Source organism: Dicentrarchus labrax, unplaced genomic scaffold (genome assembly GCF_905237075.1).
Source record: "Dicentrarchus labrax unplaced genomic scaffold, dlabrax2021, whole genome shotgun sequence".
NCBI classification, from domain to species: Eukaryota; Metazoa; Chordata; class Actinopteri; family Moronidae; genus Dicentrarchus; species Dicentrarchus labrax.
The window spans coordinates 2,525,122-2,545,121 of NW_026136719.1; the positions used below are offsets into that span (position 1 = coordinate 2,525,122).

At 47.6% G+C, this 20,000-nt stretch overlaps 2 protein-coding genes and 2 long non-coding RNA genes across 9 annotated transcripts in view; 2 read left to right on the forward strand and 2 right to left on the reverse strand.

Annotated features, from left to right (window-relative positions):
• cog8 (component of oligomeric golgi complex 8) overlaps positions 1-4,913 on the reverse strand; it is a 5,374-nt gene extending 461 nt beyond the window's left edge. The window contains exons 1-4 of the mRNA XM_051379679.1: positions 4,425-4,913; positions 1,788-1,995; positions 601-1,425; positions 203-371 (exon numbers count right to left, since the gene is read on the reverse strand). Coding sequence (XP_051235639.1) covers positions 203-371; positions 601-1,425; positions 1,788-1,995; positions 4,425-4,753 — 1,531 coding nt within the window. The 5' untranslated portion in view covers positions 4,754-4,913. The remainder of the gene's footprint in view (positions 1-202; positions 372-600; positions 1,426-1,787; positions 1,996-4,424) is intronic.
• A 1,413-nt stretch (positions 4,914-6,326) lies between these two features.
• On the forward strand, positions 6,327-9,721 carry LOC127351357 (uncharacterized). Of its 4 annotated transcripts, none has more exons than XR_007880865.1 (4): positions 6,327-7,550; positions 7,603-8,896; positions 8,950-9,463; positions 9,618-9,721. It is a non-coding gene; the product is annotated as an uncharacterized LOC127351357 (long non-coding RNA). The 4 variants fall into 4 exon arrangements; XR_007880867.1 differs by having other exon boundaries at positions 8,950-9,413; positions 9,618-9,705; XR_007880866.1 differs by having other exon boundaries at positions 9,670-9,700.
• Positions 9,722-10,603: 882 nt separating this feature from the next.
• Positions 10,604-20,000, forward strand: part of katnb1 (katanin p80 (WD repeat containing) subunit B 1) — a 16,774-nt gene continuing 7,377 nt past the window's right edge. The window contains exons 1-15 of one of the 3 annotated variants that reach the window (XM_051378787.1): positions 10,604-10,636; positions 10,679-11,092; positions 11,411-11,541; positions 11,665-11,782; positions 12,460-12,560; positions 12,695-12,736; positions 13,700-13,783; positions 13,991-14,106; positions 14,283-14,354; positions 14,428-14,578; positions 16,099-16,289; positions 17,657-17,805; positions 17,883-17,933; positions 19,311-19,375; positions 19,445-19,666. In XM_051378787.1, the coding sequence (XP_051234747.1) occupies positions 11,053-11,092; positions 11,411-11,541; positions 11,665-11,782; positions 12,460-12,560; positions 12,695-12,736; positions 13,700-13,783; positions 13,991-14,106; positions 14,283-14,354; positions 14,428-14,578; positions 16,099-16,289; positions 17,657-17,805; positions 17,883-17,933; positions 19,311-19,375; positions 19,445-19,666 (1,533 nt within the window). In that variant the 5' untranslated portion in view covers positions 10,604-10,636; positions 10,679-11,052. Of the gene's footprint in view, positions 10,637-10,678; positions 11,093-11,410; positions 11,542-11,664; positions 11,783-12,459; positions 12,561-12,694; positions 12,737-13,699; positions 13,784-13,990; positions 14,107-14,282; positions 14,355-14,427; positions 14,579-16,098; positions 16,290-17,656; positions 17,806-17,882; positions 17,934-19,310; positions 19,376-19,444; positions 19,667-20,000 lie in introns of those variants that run through there. The other 2 variants (XM_051378784.1, XM_051378785.1) reach the window with 2 other exon arrangements.
• On the reverse strand, positions 14,894-15,948 carry LOC127351361 (uncharacterized). Its single transcript, XR_007880876.1, has 6 exons — positions 15,854-15,948; positions 15,772-15,819; positions 15,499-15,592; positions 15,307-15,376; positions 15,124-15,219; positions 14,894-14,969 (listed from the first exon to the last, which is right to left on the reverse strand). It is a non-coding gene; the product is annotated as an uncharacterized LOC127351361 (long non-coding RNA).

Sequence of the window (20,000 nt, forward strand, 5' to 3'; positions counted from 1 at the left end):
TTAAATCCATCTGACTGAACCGATGTGTTCCTCTGTGTTCTGCGAGGTCTTATTAATCTGAACTTTAGGCATTAAAGAGAACCTTATTGTTAAACTGCTTTCCTAATGTATTAAAAAGTCTTGCAGAAATACTGATGAATATTATTTGTCAACCAATCACTGTGGAGATGAGACCGGATCGGTCCAGAACCAGGACCCTCACCCAGAACGAGCGCCAGCTGAGCCGGAGGAAACAGGACCTGCAGGCAGCGGTTGAGGAACGGCAGCAGGTCGTCGGCGTACGAACAGCAGAACTGAACGAACAGCACCTTCTCTCTGTCGCTGAACGCCGACTCATCGGCCCGGTGAAACGCCAGAATCTGACGGGTCACCTGACAGGAAACAAGATGACACTCACTAACAAACTAACCACCTGACATCAGTCATTACCGATAGTTCACCAGCTAATATACATCAACTGTTAGCTAGGTAGTTACATCTGCAAATGTGCATCAATGCAGTGAGGTTTCAATATATGACCAAAGTCTGGTCTCGTAGTCCCATGTGGACTCACGCGGACCCATGTGGACCCATTAGGACCAGCAGCGTCCTGAGGCCTACCTTCTTCAGGGCGTCTTCCAGACAGTTGGTGACGTCCTGGGCCAGACCGACGGGGCAGCAGAGCCGCAGGTCGTTGAAGGCGGTCAGGATGTTGTTGAGGAAGCAGGCCAGCGGCTGGAAGTCCAGCAGGGACATGGGGGGCTGCAGGGTGCCGGGCTGGGGGCTGGGGGCCACGGGGGGGATGGTGCCCCCCAGCACCGAGGGCAGGGAGATGAGCGTGTACATGTTCATGTCCTCCTGGAACTTGTCCAGCGCCTCCTGCACGGCCCTGCGGAACGCCTCCACCGCCACCTGCTGGAACATCGGCGCCAGCTGGCCGCGGAAGTCCGCCCCCACCCTGCTGAAGGACAGGCCGAAGTACATGCACTGACCCAGCAGGGAGTCCAGGCGGCCCCCCACGCCCCGCTGCAGGTCCCTCTCCAACGTCTCCAGGAACTCAGCCACCTTCTGCACCACCCAGCCGTGGAAGATGGCGGCCTCGTTCACCGGCACCTGGCCGCCGGCGGGGGGCACCAGCGGGTCCTCGTCAGAGAAGATGGCTCTGTACTGGGTGATGATGTCGAACAGGTGGACTCTGCAGGCCTCGATGGTTTTGGTGATGTGGAAGTAGGGGTCGTCCTCAGGAATGGCGGCGAGGATGGAGTTCAGCCAGGTGCCACGCGCCTGCAGGAACTTTACCCGAAGCTCCGCCTCCGTGAACACGTCCATCCGCCGCAGGTAGCCAATGACACGCAGGCAGACGGGAAGCTGCGAGTTGCTGCGCAGCTGCTGCAGCAGCTGGTTGAGCATCAGCTGAGTCGACTGACGCACCTCACGCACGATTCCCTGAAGAAGAGGTCAAATATCGGTTCAACAACAGGAAGTCAATCAGAGAATAAATATTGTTTTATTGGTCAAATGTCAGAAATCTCAATGTGACGTCTTTAAAAGTGTTTAAAACACAAAGAAATCTCTGAAGAGTTTTCATCTTAACCTCGATATCTACAGGTTTATGTTTATATACATATATTTATATATAAATATATTTATATATAAATAAGAAACGATGCTTTCACATTAACGTGATCTATAAATCTCAAATGAACTTCAAGTGATTACTTGTTGTATAATTCTAACAGTAATGATCATTTCCATGTCAGAATAAAGTAGTATTGATTATTGATTGATAACTGCTGACGGTGTCTCACCTGGATGACGGGCAGTGAGCAGTGCTTCCTCTCCAGCCTCTTGACGTAGGCGGCGAGCTCCAGAGCCTCCTCGTAGTATCCGTTACGGACGCAGGTGTCCATCAGCTGAGGGATCTCCAGGATCTCCAGGATCTCCGTGTGTCTGTTCAACGTCAGGCTGTTCATCCTCCGACTCACTGCGATGTCCTCTGCCTCCTTCATGAAGCCCCTGAGCACAAACAGTCAGTAAACAGTCAGTAAACAGTCAACAGTCAGTAAACAGACAGTAAACAGTCAGTAAACAGACAGTAAACAGTTAACAGTCAGTAAACAGTCAGTAAACAGACAGTAAACAGTGAGTAAACAGTTAACAGTCAGTAAACAGACAGTAAACTGAGTAAACAGTCAGTAAACAGACAGTAAACAGTCAGTAAACAATTAACAGTCAGTAAACAGTCAGTAAACTGAGTAAACAGTTAGTAAACAGTCAGTAAACAGTGAGTAAACAGTTAACAGTCAGTAAACAGTTAGTAAACAGTCAGTAAACAGACAGTAAACGGAAAGTAAACAGTAAAGAGACAGTAAACATCAACAGTCAGTAAACAGTCAGTAAACAGACAGTATACTGAGTAAACAGTCAGTAAACAGTTAACAGTCAGTAAACAGTGAGTAAACAGTCAACAGTCAGTAAAAAAACAGTAAACAGTGAGTAAACAGTGAGTAAACAGTAAGTAAACAGTGAACAGTGAGTAAACAAACAGTAAACAGTCAGTAAACAGTCAGTAAACAGTCAGTAAACAGTCAGTAAACGGTCAGCAAACAGTTAGTAAACAGACAGTAAACAGTTAACAGTCAGTAAAAAACAGTAAACAGTCAGTAAACGGTCAGCAAACAGACAGTAAACAGTCAGTAAACAGTTAGTAAACAGACAGTAAACAGTTAACAGTCAGTAAACAGTGAGTAAACAGACAGTAAACAGTCAGTAAACAGTCAGTAAACAGTTAACAGTCAGTAAACAGTCAGTAAACAGTCAGTAAACTGAGTAAACAGTCAGTAAACAGTCAGTAAACAGTTAGTAAACAGACAGTAAACAGTTAAAAGTCAGTAAACAGTCAGTAAACAGTTAACAGTCAGGAAACAGTCAGTAAACAGACAGTAAACAGTCAGTAAACAGTCAGTAAACAGTAAACAGACAGTCGATAAACAAGATAAACAAGATAAAGATAAAAACAAACAAATAAAGAAATGCTGCATTAATAAATCTGACAAATACAGATATTTATATAGTTGATAATATAAATGCCTTCAAAAATAATTAATTAGGAACTTCTGAGAGGGTTGGGAAGCTTTCATATATTTGTTATTCTCAATCAACAGTAATACTAATACTAATAATAATACTAATAATACTACTACTACTACTAATAATAATACTAATACTACTACTACTACTACTAATAATAATAATAATAATACTAATACTAATAATAATAATAGAATATTATTTGATGCTCTTGTATTGTGTATACCATAATATTCTAAAAATAAATTCCAATAAAAAAAAATAAAGAAATACATTTGGAAAATTTAACAAAAAATAAACAATTAAAGAACAAATAAACAAATAAATACTATATTAATAAATGTTTATCACGTGATGATCTTGTGTTATGTATACCATAGTTATTTTCCTTAAGTATTTATTGATATCATTTTATTTTAGATGAAACAATAAAACTAATAAACAATTAAAAATAAAGAGAAAAATAGGTTTTGAAAACTAAAACCACCCAAATGATTTTTATTCTAAATAAATACTAAATGAATAAATATGACAACTGCATACAGTTAATAATAACTAATATATATTAGTTAGTTACAACTATAACTATAACTATATATAGTTATTATTAACTATATATAGTTATAGTTGTAATAATAATAATAATATATCTATCTATATAATAGTTATTATTAACTGTATAATATATCTATATTATACAGTTAATAATAATAATATATATATATAATAGTTATTATTAACTATATAAAGTTATAGTTATAATAATAATATATCTATCTATATATTATTATTATTAACTGTATAATATATATATACAGTTAATAATAACTATATATATATTATACAGTTAATAATAATAATAATATATCTATGTATATATAGTTATAGTTGTAATAATAATAATATATCTATATATAGTTATTATTAACTGTATATAGTTATAGTTGTAATAATAATAATAATATATCTATATATAGTTATTATTAACTGTATATATATATATTATACAGTTAATAATAATAATATATCTATATCTATATATAGTTATAGTTGTAATAATAATAATATATCTATATCTATAAATAGTTATAGTTGTAATAATAATAATGTATCTATGTATAATAGTTATTATTAACTGTATAATATATATATATATATATATATATATATATACAGTTAATAATAATAATAATATATCTATATCTATATATAGTTATAGTTGTAATAATAATAATATATCTATATATAGTTATTATTAACTGTATAATATATATATATTATACAGTTAATAATAATAATGTATCTATGTATAATAGTTATTATTGAATTAAATGTGTCCCTCCGCGGCCACCGACCTGCATCTCTCCCCGAACCCGGGCAGTTTGTCCAGCAGCCGGGACACGCTGCCCTCCACCCGGCCGAAGTCCCGGTAGATGTGTTCGGTGCAGTCCGCGGTTCGGATGAAGGTCTGGTAGTTGGAGAAGGCCAGTTCCCGGGTCTGCTGCAGGATCTGAGCCCGCTCCTCCGCCAGCCGCTCCGGTTCCCGGCTCAGAGTGTCCACCCCGAAGGAGCTGAGCTCGGCCAGGTAGGCGGTGAAGTCCGGGTTGTCCCTCCGGCTGTCCGGGAAGCTGTCCTTAAAGATGGAGGCCAGGATGCTCTCGTCCTCCACGTCCACCGCCGACATTGTAGCAGCTGCTGTCAGGGACACTCGCTGAAGCCGATTATTATGGGATGTTTCACAGCGATCCAGATGTTCTACTTAATGACGTTCCCCAACAGCTGATGGACGACCAGGGTTCACAGCCACTTCCTGCTTCTGCGTCTTCTTCTGTGGCTGTTGCGGCAGGATAGACGCAACAAAGGGTACTACTGCCCCCCACAGGCCTCTGGGAGAACTACTGCCCCCCACAGGCCTCTGGGAGAACTACTGCCCCCCCCACAGGCCGCTGGGAGAACTACTGCCCCCCACAGGCCTCTGGGAGAACTACTGCCCCCCCACAGGCCTCTGGGAGAACTACTGCCCCCCCCCACAGGCCGCTGGGAGAACTACTGCCCCCCACAGGCTGCTGGGAGAACTACTGCCCCCCACAGGCCTCTGGGAGAACTACTGCCCCCCACAGGCCTCTGGGAGAACTACTGCCCCCCCACAGGCCGCTGGGAGAACTACTGCCCCCCTACAGGCCTCTGGGAGAACTACTGCCCCCCACAGGCCTCTGGGAGAACTACTGCCCCCCTACCACAGGCCTCTGGGAGAACTACTGCCCCCCTACAGGCCTCTGGGAGAACTACTGCCCCCACACAGGCTGCTGGGAGAACTACTGCCCCCCACAGGCCGCTGGGAGAACTACTGCCCCCCACAGGCCGCTGGGAGAACTACTGCCCCCCCTAACAGGCCTCTGGGAGAACTACTGCCCCCCACAGGCCTCTGGGAGAACTACTGCCCCCCACAGGCCTCTGGGAGAACTACTGCCCCCCACAGGCCTCTGGGAGAACTACTGCCCCCCACAGGCTGCTGGGAGAACTACTGCCCCCCCACAGGCCTCTGGGAGAACTACTGCCCCCCCACAGGCCGCTGGGAGAACTACTGCCCCCCCACAGGCCGCTGGGAGAACTACTGCCCCCCCACAGGCCGCTGGGAGAACTACTGCCCCCCACAGGCCGCTGGGAGAACTACTGCCCCCCACAGGCCTCTGGGAGAACTACTGCCCCCCCCACAGGCCGCTGGGAGAACTACTGCCCCCACAGGCCTCTGGGAGAACTACTGCCCCCCCCACAGGCCTCTGGGAGAACTACTGCCCCCCCACAGGCTGCTGGTAGAACTACTATACAGTATTTACAGTATTATACAGTTACAGTGTTATAGAGTATTATAGTTGTATACAGTATTTACAGTAGTTACAGTAGTTACAGTGGTATAGAGTATTACAGTAGTTACAGTGGTATAGAGTATTACAGTAGTTACAGTGGTATAGAGTATTACAGTAGTTACAGTGGTATAAAGTATTACAGTAGTATACAGTGTTATACAGTTACAGTATTATAGAGTCATTATTTTGCCCAGTCACACTGACGGTTCACACATTGGTGCTGTTTACAATAAGTTCATGTTTCCGGATATATTTCTGTATAACAGTAGTAAATATATGACCCATAAGCACAGGCAGTGTCTGTAAGCGGTCGGTTGTCACTCTGTCTGCGTTCAATAAAACCTGTTGTTATTGTCGTTCAACGCTTGTTAATAAAGTTGTGGCCTCTGACGTCAGCGGAAGTGTTTGTTGCTAAGCTGCAGCCGAGCAGCGACAGACCGTCAACAACCGACAGACAGGTTATCTACCGACGGTTTACCGGGTCAACTCTGATGGTTACCGGCGGCGGGCGGTAAACCGTTTCTACCGACAGACAGCCGACAGACAGCCGACAGACAGCCGACAGACAACCGACAGACAACCGACAGACAGCCGACAGACAGCCGACAGACAACCGACAGACAGCCGACAGACAACCGACAGACAACCGACAGACAGCGGGTAGCCTGCCTCAGCTAAGCGCTGCTGCCGTTAGCTTCCAGCCACTGTAAGGCTACTGTAACTACGGTAACGTTAGTTAATATAATATATTATAATATATATATTATATAAGTTACGGTAATGAGCTCGGTCGACTGTCTGCGCAGACTCAGTTAATCTGTTGTTTAAACTGACGGTTGATCGATGAGTTTAATGCTGTTACCTAATGAGCTTCTGTGGGGCAATAGTTGTTACCCCGAGGTTCAGCTGTAGTATCTGTGTGTGTGTCTGTGGGGCAGTAGTTGTTACCCCGAGGTTCAGCTGTAGTATCTGTGTGTGTCTGTGGGGCAGTAGTTGTTACCCCGAGGTTCAGCTGTAGTATCTGTGTGTGTCTGTGGGGCAGTAGTTGTTACCCCGAGGTTCAGCTGTAGTATCTGTGTGTGTCTGTGGGGCAGTAGTTGTTACCCCGAGGTTCAGCTGTAGTATCTGTGTGTGTGTGGGGCAGTAGTTGTTACCCCGAGGTTCAGCTGTAGTATCTGTGTGTCTGTGGGGCAGTAGTTGTTACCCCGAGGTTCAGCTGTAGTATCTGTGTGTCTGTGGGGCAGTAGTTGTTACCCCGAGGTTCAGCTGTAGTATCTGTGTGTCTGTGGGGCAGTAGTTGTTACCCCGAGGTTCAGCTGTAGTATCTGTGTGTCTGTGGGGCAGTAGTTGTTACCCCGAGGTTCAGCTGTAGTATCTGTGTGTGTCTGTGGGGCAGTAGTTGTTACCCCGAGGTTCAGCTGTAGTATCTGTGTGTCTGTGGGGCAGTAGTTGTTACCCCGAGGTTCAGCTGTAGTATCTGTGTGTGTCTGTGGGGCAGTAGTTGTTACCCCGAGGTTCAGCTGTAGTATCTGTGTGTGTGTGGGGCAGTAGTTGTTACCCCGAGGTTCAGCTGTAGTATCTGTGTGTATGTGGGGCAGTAGTTGTTACCCCGAGGTTCAGCTGTAGTATCTGTGTGTGTGTGTGGGGCAGTAGTTGTTACCCCGAGGCTCAGCTGTAGTATCTGTGTGTGTCTGTGGGGCAGTAGTTGTTACCCCGAGGTTCAGCTGTAGTATCTGTGTGTGTCTGTGGGGCAGTAGTTGTTACCCCGAGGTTCAGCTGTAGTATCGGTGTGTGTCTGTGGGGCAGTAGTTGTTACCCCGAGGTTCAGCTGTAGTATCTGTGTGTGTCTGTGGGGCAGTAGTTGTTACCCCGAGGTTCAGCTGTAGTATCTGTGTGTGTCTGTGGGGCAGTAGTTGTTACCCCGAGGTTCAGCTGTAGTATCTGTGTGTGTCTGTGGGGCAGTAGTTGTTACCCCGAGGTTCAGCTGTAGTATCGGTGTGTGTCTGTGGGGCAGTAGTTGTTACCCCGAGGTTCAGCTGTAGTATCGGTGTGTGTCTGTGGGGCAGTAGTTGTTACCCCGAGGTTCAGCTGTAGTATCTGTGTGTGTCTGTGGGGCAGTAGTTGTTACCCCGAGGTTCAGCTGTAGTATCGGTGTGTCTGTGGGGCAGTAGTTGTTACCCCGAGGTTCAGCTGTAGTATCTGTGTGTGTCTGTGGGGCAGTAGTTGTTACCCCGAGGTTCAGCTGTAGTATCTGTGTGTGTCTGTGGGGCAGTAGTTGTTACCCCGAGGTTCAGCTGTAGTATCTGTGTGTCTGTGGGGCAGTAGTTGTTACCCCGAGGTTCAGCTGTAGTATCTGTGTGTCTGTGGGGCAGTAGTTGTTACCCCGAGGTTCAGCTGTAGTATCTGTGTGTGTCTGTGGGGCAGTAGTTGTTACCCCGAGGTTCAGCTGTAGTATCTGTGTGTGTCTGTGGGGCAGTAGTTGTTACCCCGAGGTTCAGCTGTAGTATCTGTGTGTGTGTCTGTGGGGCAGTAGTTGTTACCCCGAGGTTCAGCTGTAGTATCTGTGTGTGTGTCTGTGGGGCAGTAGTTGTTACCCCGAGGTTCAGCTGTAGTATCTGTGTGTGTGTGGGGCAGTAGTTGTTACCCCGAGGTTCAGCTGTAGTATCTGTGTGTCTGTGGGGCAGTAGTTGTTACCCCGAGGTTCAGCTGTAGTATCTGTGTGTGTCTGTGGGGCAGTAGTTGTTACCCCGAGGTTCAGCTGTAGTATCTGTGTGTGTGTGTGGGGCAGTAGTTGTTACCCCGAGGTTCAGCTGTAGTATCTGTGTGTGTCTGTGGGGCAGTAGTTGTTACCCCGAGGTTCAGCTGTAGTATCTGTGTGTGTGTCTGTGGGGCAGTAGTTGTTACCCCGAGGTTCAGCTGTAGTATCTGTGTGTCTGTGGGGCAGTAGTTGTTACCCCGAGGTTCAGCTGTAGTATCTGTGTGTGTGTCTGTGGGGCAGTAGTTGTTACCCGAGGTTCAGCTGTAGTATCTGTGTGTGTCTGTGGGGCAGTAGTTGTTACCCCGAGGTTCAGCTGTAGTATCGGTGTGTGTCTGTGGGGCAGTAGTTGTTACCCCGAGGTTCAGCTGTAGTATCTGTGTGTGTGTGGGGCAGTAGTTGTTACCCCGAGGTTCAGCTGTAGTATCTGTGTGTCTGTGGGGCAGTAGTTGTTACCCCGAGGTTCAGCTGTAGTATCTGTGTGTGTCTGTGGGGCAGTAGTTGTTACCCCGAGGTTCAGCTGTAGTATCTGTGTGTGTGTGTGGGGCAGTAGTTGTTACCCCGAGGTTCAGCTGTAGTATCTGTGTGTGTCTGTGGGGCAGTAGTTGTTACCCCGAGGTTCAGCTGTAGTATCTGTGTGTGTGTCTGTGGGGCAGTAGTTGTTACCCCGAGGTTCAGCTGTAGTATCTGTGTGTCTGTGGGGCAGTAGTTGTTACCCCGAGGTTCAGCTGTAGTATCTGTGTGTCTGTGGGGCAGTAGTTGTTACCCCGAGGTTCAGCTGTAGTATCTGTGTGTCTGTGGGGCAGTAGTTGTTACCCCGAGGTTCAGCTGTAGTATCTGTGTGTGTCTGTGGGGCAGTAGTTGTTACCCCGAGGTTCAGCTGTAGTATCTGTGTGTGTCTGTGGGGCAGTAGTTGTTACCCCGAGGTTCAGCTGTAGTATCTGTGTGTGTCTGTGGGGCAGTAGTTGTTACCCCGAGGTTCAGCTGTAGTATCGGTGTGTGTCTGTGGGGCAGTAGTTGTTACCCCGAGGTTCAGCTGTAGTATCGGTGTGAGTAAAGGTGTTTATTTCACTGAAAGGTTGTTTTACTGTTAGTTGTCCTCTTTAGTTCATTCATGGGGACGCAGTGTAACCGCAGTGAATCCACAAAGGAAACGACACAACAAGCTTCTAAACTTAAATATGAATGAGAACCAGAATCAGTAGGAACCAGAATCAATAGGAACCAGAATCAATAGGAACCAGAATCAGTAGGAACCAGAATCAGTAGGAACCAGAATCAATAGGAACCAGAATCAGTTGGAACCAGAATCAGTAGGAACCAGAATCAGTAGGAACCAGAATCAGTAGGAACCAGAATCAGTTGGAACCAGAATCAGTAGGAACCAGAATCAGTAGGAACCAGAATCAGTTGGAACCAGAATCAATAGGAACCAGAATCAGTAGGAACCAGAATCAGTTGGAACCAGAATCAGTTGGAACCAGAATCAGTAGGAACCAGAATCAGTAGGAACCAGAATCAGTAGGAACCAGAATCAATAGGAACCAGAATCAATTAATTGTTTTAAATTGTCTTAATGATGTGGGAATGTGTGTATTCATAACTTTGTAATTGAAATTTTGCACAACTGTGAATTTAGTATCTGTTTTTAATTGATTGTATGTTCCGTCTACCTGCCCACGGACTAAAACCCGCTGCAATGCATCTCTCCTTGTTATATACTGTCTATACACTGTCCCTGTTCAAATACAAGAAATAATAATAATAATAATAATAATAATATAGATCATATCAATCAGTCAAACTTTATCTGTATAGCACATTTCAGTCTTTATGTGAGGACAGTCTTTATCGGAGGACAGTCTTTATCTGACGACAGTCTTTATCTGAGGACAGTCTTTAGGTATCTGAGGACAGTCTTTAGGTATGTGAGGACAGTCTTTAGGTGTCTGTGGACAGTCTTTAGGTGTCTGTGGACAGTCTTTAGGTGTCTGTGGACAGTCTTTAGGTATGTGAGGACAGTCTTTAGGTGTCTGTGGACAGTCTTTAGGTATGTGAGGACAGTCTTTAGGTGTCTGTGGACAGTCTTTAGGTATGTGAGGACAGTCTTTAGGTGTCTGTGGACAGTCTTTAGGTATGTGAGGACAGTCTTTAGGTGTCTGTGGACAGTCTTTAGGACATTAGGTGTGTGTATGATGGTGTGCTGTATGTCTGCAGGTGGAGGACGCTCGGTGCAGACGGTGAATCAGAAGCTGATGTCTGTCCTCACTGATCCTGACTGAACTTGATGATTTAACGTCAGCACTGGTCCAGCAGCTCCAGCACAGCAGCCAGTCTCCCAGTACGACCAGTACGACCAGTATGGCTGCGGCCAACACCACCAAGATCTCATGGCGACTGCGTGAGTGGAGCCGTAGTTTCTATCTTCCCGCTCAATAATAATCCTATAATAATAATCCTATAATAATAATAATCCTAATAATAATAATCCTATAATAATAATAATCCTATAATAATAATCCTATAATAATAATAATCCTATAATAATAATAATAATAATAATAATAATAATAATAATAAAGAGGAAGCACAAAGCAGGTTGGTGCTACTTCTGTGGAAACTCTTACCACTCTTCTTATATAAACTTTATTTATGTTGTGCAAACTGAAAGTTGATGTGACCCTGATCCTGAATGTGTCCCTCCTGTGTTGCCGTACAGAGGAGTTTGAGGCTCACTCCGGCAGCGTGTCCTGTCTGTCTCTGGGGAAAAGCTCCGGCCGCCTGCTGGCCACAGGAGGGGGGGACTGCAGGGTCAACCTGTGGGCCGTCAGCAAGGCCAACTGCATCATGGTGAGCCTGTCTGAGTACAGTAGTGACCCAGATCAGAGTCTGTGTGTCCTCACTGTGTGTGTGTGTGTGTGTGTGTGTGTGTGTGTCTCTCTCTCTCTCTCTCTCTCTCTCTCTCTCTCTCAGAGTCTGACCGGGCACAAGAACCCAGTGGAGTGTGTCCAGTTCAACGCGTCAGAGGACCAACTCGTCACCGGTTCACAGTCTGGATCAATACGAGTCTGGGACATGGAGGCAGCCAAGAGTGAGTCTGTGTCTGTGTCTGTGTGTGTGTGTGTGTGTATGTATATGTATGTGTGTGTGTGTGTGTGTGTGTGTGTGTGTGTGTGTGTGTATATGTGTGTGTGTGTATATATGTGTATATGTGTGTGTTTATATATGTGTATATGTGTGTGTGTGTGTGTGTGTGTGTGTGTGTGTGTGTGTGTATGTGTGTGTGTGTGTGTGGGGTGTGTGTGTGTATATATGTGTGTGTGTGTGTGTGTGTGTGTGTGTGTGTATATGTGTGTGTGTGTGTATACATGTGTATTTATGTGTGTGTGTGTGTGTGTGTGTGTGTATATATATGTGTATATGTGTGTGTGTGTGTGTGTGTATATGTGTGTGTGTGTATATATGTGTATTTATGTGTGTATATGTGTGTGTGTGTAATATGTGTGTGTGTGTGTGTGTGTGCTCTGTCCCCAGCTAGTGGCAGGTGGCTGTGGAAAGATCACATTAACCAGTGTTGTTCATGATTAAAATCTGAGAATTAGTATTTCTGGTGTCGACTAGCAAGATTACTGACTAGTAAACTAATGATGCACATCCCTAATCTACACAAGATGTGATTAAGACCATGACCAGTGGGGGGCAGTGTGCCAGGATGTGCTCAGTTCAGACGCGTGTCAGTGTGACTCTGCTGCTTCCTGTCTCCTCCAGTTTTAAGGACTCTGATGGGACACAAAGCCAACATCACCAGTCTGGGCTTCCATCCGTTCGGAGACTTCCTCGCCTCGAGCTCCATGGACACAAACATCAAGGTAGGCGTCTGTTCTGGTGAGGACCAGTTTGGGACGGCTGGTTGTGATGGTTTAGGTGAGGGGACGAAGGATTCATTAAGTCCTCACTAATAACAATAATGTGACCTGTTTCTGTGTTTCTGTTTGTCTGTCAGCTGTGGGACATACGGAGGAAAGGATATGTGTTCAGGTACACGGTAAGAGCTCTGAGTCAATCAGTGTGTGTGAGGGACACAGAGTCCACCACAGAGAGTCCACCACAGAGTCCACCACAGAGAGTCCACCACAGAGAGTCCACCACAGAGTCCACCACAGAGTCCACCACACACAGAGTCCACCACACACAGAGTCCACCACACACAGAGTCCACCACACAAGTCCACCACACACGAGTCCACCACACACAGAGTCCACCAACAAGTCCACCACACAGTCCACCACACGAGTCCACCACACAGGTCCAACACACAGAGTCCACCACACAGAGTCCACCACAGAGTCCACCACAGAGTCCACCACAGAGTCCACCACACAGAGTCCACCACACAGAGTCCACCACACAGAGTCCACCACACACAGAGTCCACCACACACAGAGTCCACCACACAGAGTCCACCACGCAGAGTCCACCACGCAGAGTCCACCACGCAGAGTCCACACCGCAGAGAGTCCACACCGCAGAGAGTCCACACCACGCAGAGAGTCCACACCACGCAGAGAGTCCACACCACGCAGAGTCCACACCACGCAGAGTCCACCACAGAGAGTCCACCACAGAGAGTCCACCACAGAGAGTCCACCACAGAGAGTCCACCACAGAGAGTCCACCACAGAGAGTCCACCACAGAGTCCACCACAGAGTCCACCCATAGTGCTTTTAGCAGGATAACGTTAGCTTGGTTGGTAATGTGGTAGAATGGTTATGAAGTACTGTGAGCCGGCTCCCGGGGCTGATCTGGCTGTTTGCTGTTTGCAGGTTACTTACAGGTGCTGGATGATGGTATTCAGTGTGGGTGGGTTGCAGCTAGCTGGCTAACTTTAGCCTGTTAACAACAGTTTAATGACAGTTACTGTGCCAGAAGGATCAGTGGTGTATTTCACAATAAAAGTTTGTGGCCTTTAATGTGAAAGCTAACGCTGTGTTGGTGTTTGCGTTGCAGGGTCACACTCAGGCAGTGAGGAGCGTGGCCTTCAGTCCAGATGGGAAGTGGTTGGCTTCAGCCAGTGACGACGGAACCGTCAAGGTGAACCTGATCCGGCTCGTGACCCAGTCTCTTCTTTCTAACTTTAATGTTACTTTCAACGTCTGTTAAATGAGCGTGATCCATTAGTAGCTACATGACCAGCTCTATGGTAGCGGAACCGGCACCAGAACCAGAACTAGCTGTAGGTTCATGTTGGTGTCCATGTAAAGAGTTCCTCCAGTGCTAACGCTCATCTGTCTCTGTCAGCTGTGGGACCTGATTCAGGGGAAGACCATCACAGAGTTCAAGTCTCACACCGCGGCCGTCAACATCGTCCAGTTTCACCCCAACGAGTACCTGCTGGCGTCAGGCAGCTCCGACAGGTACCACGCCCCGCCCCCACACGGATTAGCCCCGCCCTAAAGCTCATCAACTGTTTACTGAGACTATAGAACAGTTCACTATAAGACTCCATACTATCAGAGTGGAGCTGCCCCCTGCTGGCTGTTAGAGACACTGCAGCTTTAATCTCTGTCCACTGTCTCTGTGTCGTCTGCAGGACCGTCAAACTGTGGGACCTGGAGAAGTTTACGATGATCGGCTCGATGGAGGGAAACACGACTCCGGTCAGGTGAGTCGTCTCACCGCAGAGTGAGACAGGTTGCTGTAATGTGACCTCTGACCTCTGACCCCTGTGTGTTTAGGTGTATATGTTTCAGCCCGGATGGCGGCTGTCTGTACAGCGGGGCCACAGACTCTCTCAGGGTCTTCGGCTGGGAGCCCGACCGCTGTTTCGATGTGGTTCCGGTGGGCTGGGGCAAAGTGTCGGACCTGGCAGTCTGCAACCAGCAGCTGGTGGGTAGCGCCCCCTACAGGGCAGAAACTGTTCTTTATAAAGTCCCTGTAAGGAACCCTCCTCCTTCAACCTCTCTCCTTCAACCTCTCTCCTCCTCCTCCAACCTCTCTCCCCTCCAACCTCTCTCCTCCTCCAACCTCTCTCCTCCTCCTACCTCTCTCCTCCTCCTACCTCTCTCCTCCTCCAACCTCTCTCCTCCTCCAACCCCCCTCTCCTCCAACCTCTCTCCTCCTCCTCCAACCTCTCTCTTCCAACCTCTCTCCTCCTCCTATCTCTTCCAACCTCTCCTCCTCCTCCACCACCTCTCTCCTCCTCCTCCAACCTCTCTCCTCTTCCAACCTCTCTCCTCCTCCAACCTCTCTCCTCTTCCAACCTCTCTCCTCCTCCAACCTCTCTCCTCCTCCTACTCTCTCTCCTCCAACCTCTCTCCTCCTCCAACCTCTCTCCTCTTCCAACCTCCCTCCTCTTCCAACCTCTCTCTTCCTCCAACCTCTCTTCTCTTCCAACCTCTCTTCTCTTCCAACCTCTCTCCTCCTCCTCCAACCTCTCTCTTCCAACCTCTCTCCTCCTCCAACCTCTCGCCTCTTCCAACCTCTCTCCTCCTCCTACCTCTCTCCTCTTCCTATCTCTCTCTTCCAACCTCTCTCCTCCTCCAACCTCTCTCCTCCTCCTCCAACCTCTCTCCTCCTCCTACTCTCTCCTCTCCCAACCTCTCTCCTCCTCCAACCTCTCTCCTCCTCCAACCTCTCTCCTCCTCCAACCTCTCTCCTCCTCCAACCTCTCTCCTCCTCCAACCTCTCTCCTCCTACCTCTCTCCTCCTCCAACCTCTCTCCTCCTCCAACCTCTCTCTCCTCCCACCTCTCTCCTCCTCCTCCAACCTCTCTCCTCCCTCCTCCTCTCCCTCCTCTCTCTTCCAACCTCTCCTCCTACCTCTCTCCTCCTCCAACCTCTCTCCTCCAACCTCTCTCCTCTTCCAACCTCTCTCCTCCTCCAACCTCTCTCCTCTTCCAACCTCTCTCCTCCTCCAACCTCTCTCCTCCTCCAACCTCTCTCCTCCTCCAACCTCTCTCCTCCTACCTCTCTCCTCTTCCAACCCCCCTCTCCTCCAACCTCTCTCCTCCAACCTCTCTCTCTTCCAACCTCTCTTCTCCTCCAACCTCTCTCCTCCTCCAACCTCTCTCCTCCTCCAACCTCTCTCCTCCTCCTATCTCTCTCTTCCAACCTCTCTCCTCTTCCAACCTCTCTCCTCCTCCTACCTCTCTCCTCCTCCTACCTCTCTCCTCCTCCAACCTCTCTCTTCCAACCTCTCTCCTCCTCCAACCTCTCGCCTCTTCCAACCTCTCTCCTCCTCCTACCTCTCTCCTCCAACCTCTCTCCTCCTCCTTCTCTTCCAACCTCTCTCCTCCTCCAACCTCTCTCCTCCTCCTCATCTCTTCCAACCTCTCTCCTTCTCCAACCTCTCTCCTCCTCCAACCTCTCTCCTCCTCCAACCTCTCTCCTCCTCCAACCTCTCTGTAGATCGGGGTGTCCCACCAGCTCTCCAGCGTGTCGTCCTATGTGGTGGACCTGAAGAGGGTGAAGAAGAGCGGCGGCTCGGTGATCCAGGGAATCATCCAGGACAACCAGCCGCTCACAGAGCCGAAGGAACCTAAAGGAGCCGCACTGCGCAGGAACTACGAGAGACCCACAACCACCTGCAGATCCCAGAGGTACCGCAGGCGTCTCACTGCACAGCAACACCACAGAATGTCCCTTTATAACGGCAGGAGGCCCTTTCATCAAACATCCAACATATGTGTGTGTGTCAGAGACACTACGGGGGCTGCTGGAAGGTCCCCCTCTGCCCAGGCACACAGCCAATCACAGGCAGGATAATGGGGCAGTCACCCCCTGATACGGCCCTGTGGACACTAAAACTTAGATATCATATTAAAGATAACTTATTATAATTTATTAGGCTGTTATTAATCTATTAGTTTCCACAGAGTCCACACAGCACATTGAACTAAACACCAACTTCCAGTCGAGACCAACAGCTGCCACCACCCTACTGCTGAAGACTGGGGGAGACAGGGAGGGGGAGGGAGACAGGGGGAGACAGACAGGAGAGAGAGAGAGGAGACAGGGGAACAGAGAGGAGAGGAGAGGGAGAGAGACAGACAGAAGAGAGAGAGAGAGGAGACAGGGGGGACAGGGAGGAGGGAGACAGGGGAGACAGACAGGAGAGAGAGAGAGGGAGACAGGGGAGACAGACAGGAGACAGAGAGAGAGAGGGAGACAGACAGACAGAGAGAGAGAGGGAGACAGGGGAGACAGACAGGAGAGAGAGAGAGAGAGAGAGAGGAGACAGGGAGGGGAGGGAGACAGGGGGAGACAGACAGGAGAGAGAGAGAGAGAGGGAGACAGGGGGAGACAGACAGGAGAGAGAGAGAGACGGGGAGACAGACAGAGAGAGAGAGGGAGACAGGGGAGACAGACAGAGAGAGAGAGGGAGAAAGGGGAGACAGACAGGAGAGAGAAGAGAGAGAGAGAAACAGAGAGAGAGAGAGGGAGACAGGGGGAGACAGACAGAGAGAGAGGAGACAGGGGAGACAGACAGAGAGAGAGGGAGACAGAGAGAGAGAGGGAGGGAGACAGACAGAGAGAAGAGAGAGAAGAGAGGACAGAGAGAGAGAGAGAGGGAGACAGGGGGAGACAGACAGAGAGAGAGAGAGAGAAGGGAGAAAGAGAGGAGACAGACAGAAGAGGGAGGAGGGAGAGGGAGAGACAGACGGAGAGAGGGGAGAGAAGAGAGAGGGAGAGACAGAGGGAGAGAGAGAGAGACAGAGGGAGAGAGAGAGGGGGGAGAGAAGAGGAGACGGGAGAGGGAGGGAGAGAGAGCAGAGGGAGAGAGAGAGGGGGGAGAGGGCAGAGGGAGAGGAGAGGAGAGAGAGAGAGAGACAGAGGGAGAGAGAGAGAGACAGGTAGAGACAGACGGAGAGAGAGAGAGAGACAGGGAGAGAGAGAGAGAGAGAGAGAGAGAGTACAAGAATAAATAAAGTGCTGCTGTCTCCGTCACATGTCATGATGTCATCAGGGTGAGGCAGAGGTCAGACGCTGACAGGCGGAGCCCCGAAGGCGAGAGGCGGAGCCCCAGCGAGGACGAGGGGGACGAGAAAGTGTCGTCAGCTGAAATCCACAACGCAGAAGATTACAAGGAGATCTTCCAGCCCAAGAACGCCATCTGTAGGTCGACTCTGTCATTACACTTTCTGACTCTTTATATCTTCATTGGTTCATTGTCAGTCTGTTCTCTCTGTCAGCTCGCACTCCTCCCAAGATATCAGAGCCGTTCCCTGCTCCTCCAGAGGACGGTGAGTCCACCACACATTCACTCACACCACAAACCAGATCCCTGACTCCATATATCATATGAGCAGGCTCCAGAGACAAAACCACCTTAATCATTTATAACACAAGTAACACTTCAAAGTGGACAGAACCAGAATAAGACTCATTAAAACCGTCTCTGTTAGTGTTTCCAACAATCACCAACTCTGGTTTGGTGGAAATAAATCCTTAATTCACCGACGTAGATGATAAAAACAGCAGTTTCAGTCGGAGCAGACCGGCTATGGAAACAAACCACAGAGAGGCTGCGATACAACACAGGAGGGACAGGCAGAGGGGAGAGAAGAGACAGGCAGAGGGAGAGAGACAGACAGAGGGAGAGGAAGACAGAGGGAGAGACAGGCAGAGGGAGAGAGACAGACAGAGGGGGAGAGACAGGCAGAGGGAGAGAGACAGGCAGAGGGAGAGAGACAGACAGAGGGAGAGAGACAGACAGAGGGAGAGAGACAGGCAGAGGGAGAGAGACACCATGTGACTCTGTGTATAGAGAATATAATGTTAGCTGATATATTAATGTTATAAATCTGATATATAACCTTTAACATTAAACACCAGGACTTTGCTGTGTCTTTAGAGATATTAGAGATATTAGAGATATTAGCTGTTGGCTGATATTAGAGATATTAGAGATATTAGCTGTTGGTTGATATTAGAGATATTAGAGATATTAGCTGTTGGTTGATATTAGAGATATTAGAGATATTAGAGATATTAGCTGTTGGCTGATATTAGAGATATTAGAGATTTAGTGATTAGATATTAGGATATTAGAGATATTAGCTGTTGGGATATTAGAGATATTAGAGATATTAGCTGTTGGCATATTAGAGATATTAGAATATTAGAATATAGGATATAGCTTTGGCTGATATTAGAGATATTAGAGATATTAGCTGTTGGCTGATATTAGAGATATTAGAAAAGAAAAGAAAACTCTATATTAGAATATTAGAGATATTAGCTGTTGGCGATATTAGAGATATTAGAGATATTAGAGATATTAGCTGTTGGCTGATATTAGAGATATTAGAGATATTAGAGATATTAGCTGTTGGTTGATATTAGAGATATTAGAGATATTAGAGATATTAGCTGTTGGTTGATATTAGAGATATTAGAGATATTAGCTGTTGGCTGATATTAGAGATATTAGAGATATTAGCTGTTGGCTGATATTAGAGATATTAGAGATATTAGAGATATTAGCTGTTGGCTGATATTAAGAGCTCATATAAAACCTTTAAAGCTCTGCTGTGATGAAAGTCGATATCTTAAAAACGATCTCAGTGTTTTGTGTGATGGAGGACACAGTGAATTATTGTCCTGCTTCTTCTTCTCAGAGACGATATTAGCGATTGGCCGCCAGCTGAAGGACATGATATCCCCTTTTCCTGAGAAGCAGCAGGTCAGTGAACGCAGCAGCAGTGTGTGTCTGTTATTGTTATTATGTTAATAACATGAATCTGTGTTACAGTCTCCTCCGCTGGCCTCCTCCACACCCGTCCAGAGGGTGGAGCCTACAGTAGTGTCCTGTGTGAAGCGCCCCCCCGCCGGCCCGGCGTCCTCCGAGCCCCCCGCCCCCGCCCCGCCTCCTCCTCAGCCTCCCGTCACCACAGCGAAGTCTAAACCGCAACCGAAGATCATCCTGAGCACCAGGAACGAGCCCATCGGACTGAACGTGGCCGACTTCCTGCCTGTGAGTCTCACACACTTTATAGTAACATCAGGAACATCTGGAACCAATCCATCATTTATTTTACAAAGAAGAACCAGAAGGTGTGTGTGCAGAGAACAGTCATCATCAGGTCCACACTACAGTTCATTCAGGGTTCCCAACGCGTCCTGGAAAACCTGGACATTTACACACTAGTTGTCCCGTCATGGAAACACCTGGAAATGAATTAAACTGAACAAATATCCTGAAATACTTTTCAACACTTTCTGCTGTCCAATTTTTTCCGTAGCCGTAATTCTCAGAGATCTGGTGGTCGTATCTACAGCCGCTTACTGGACTTCTATTTGTTATTGTT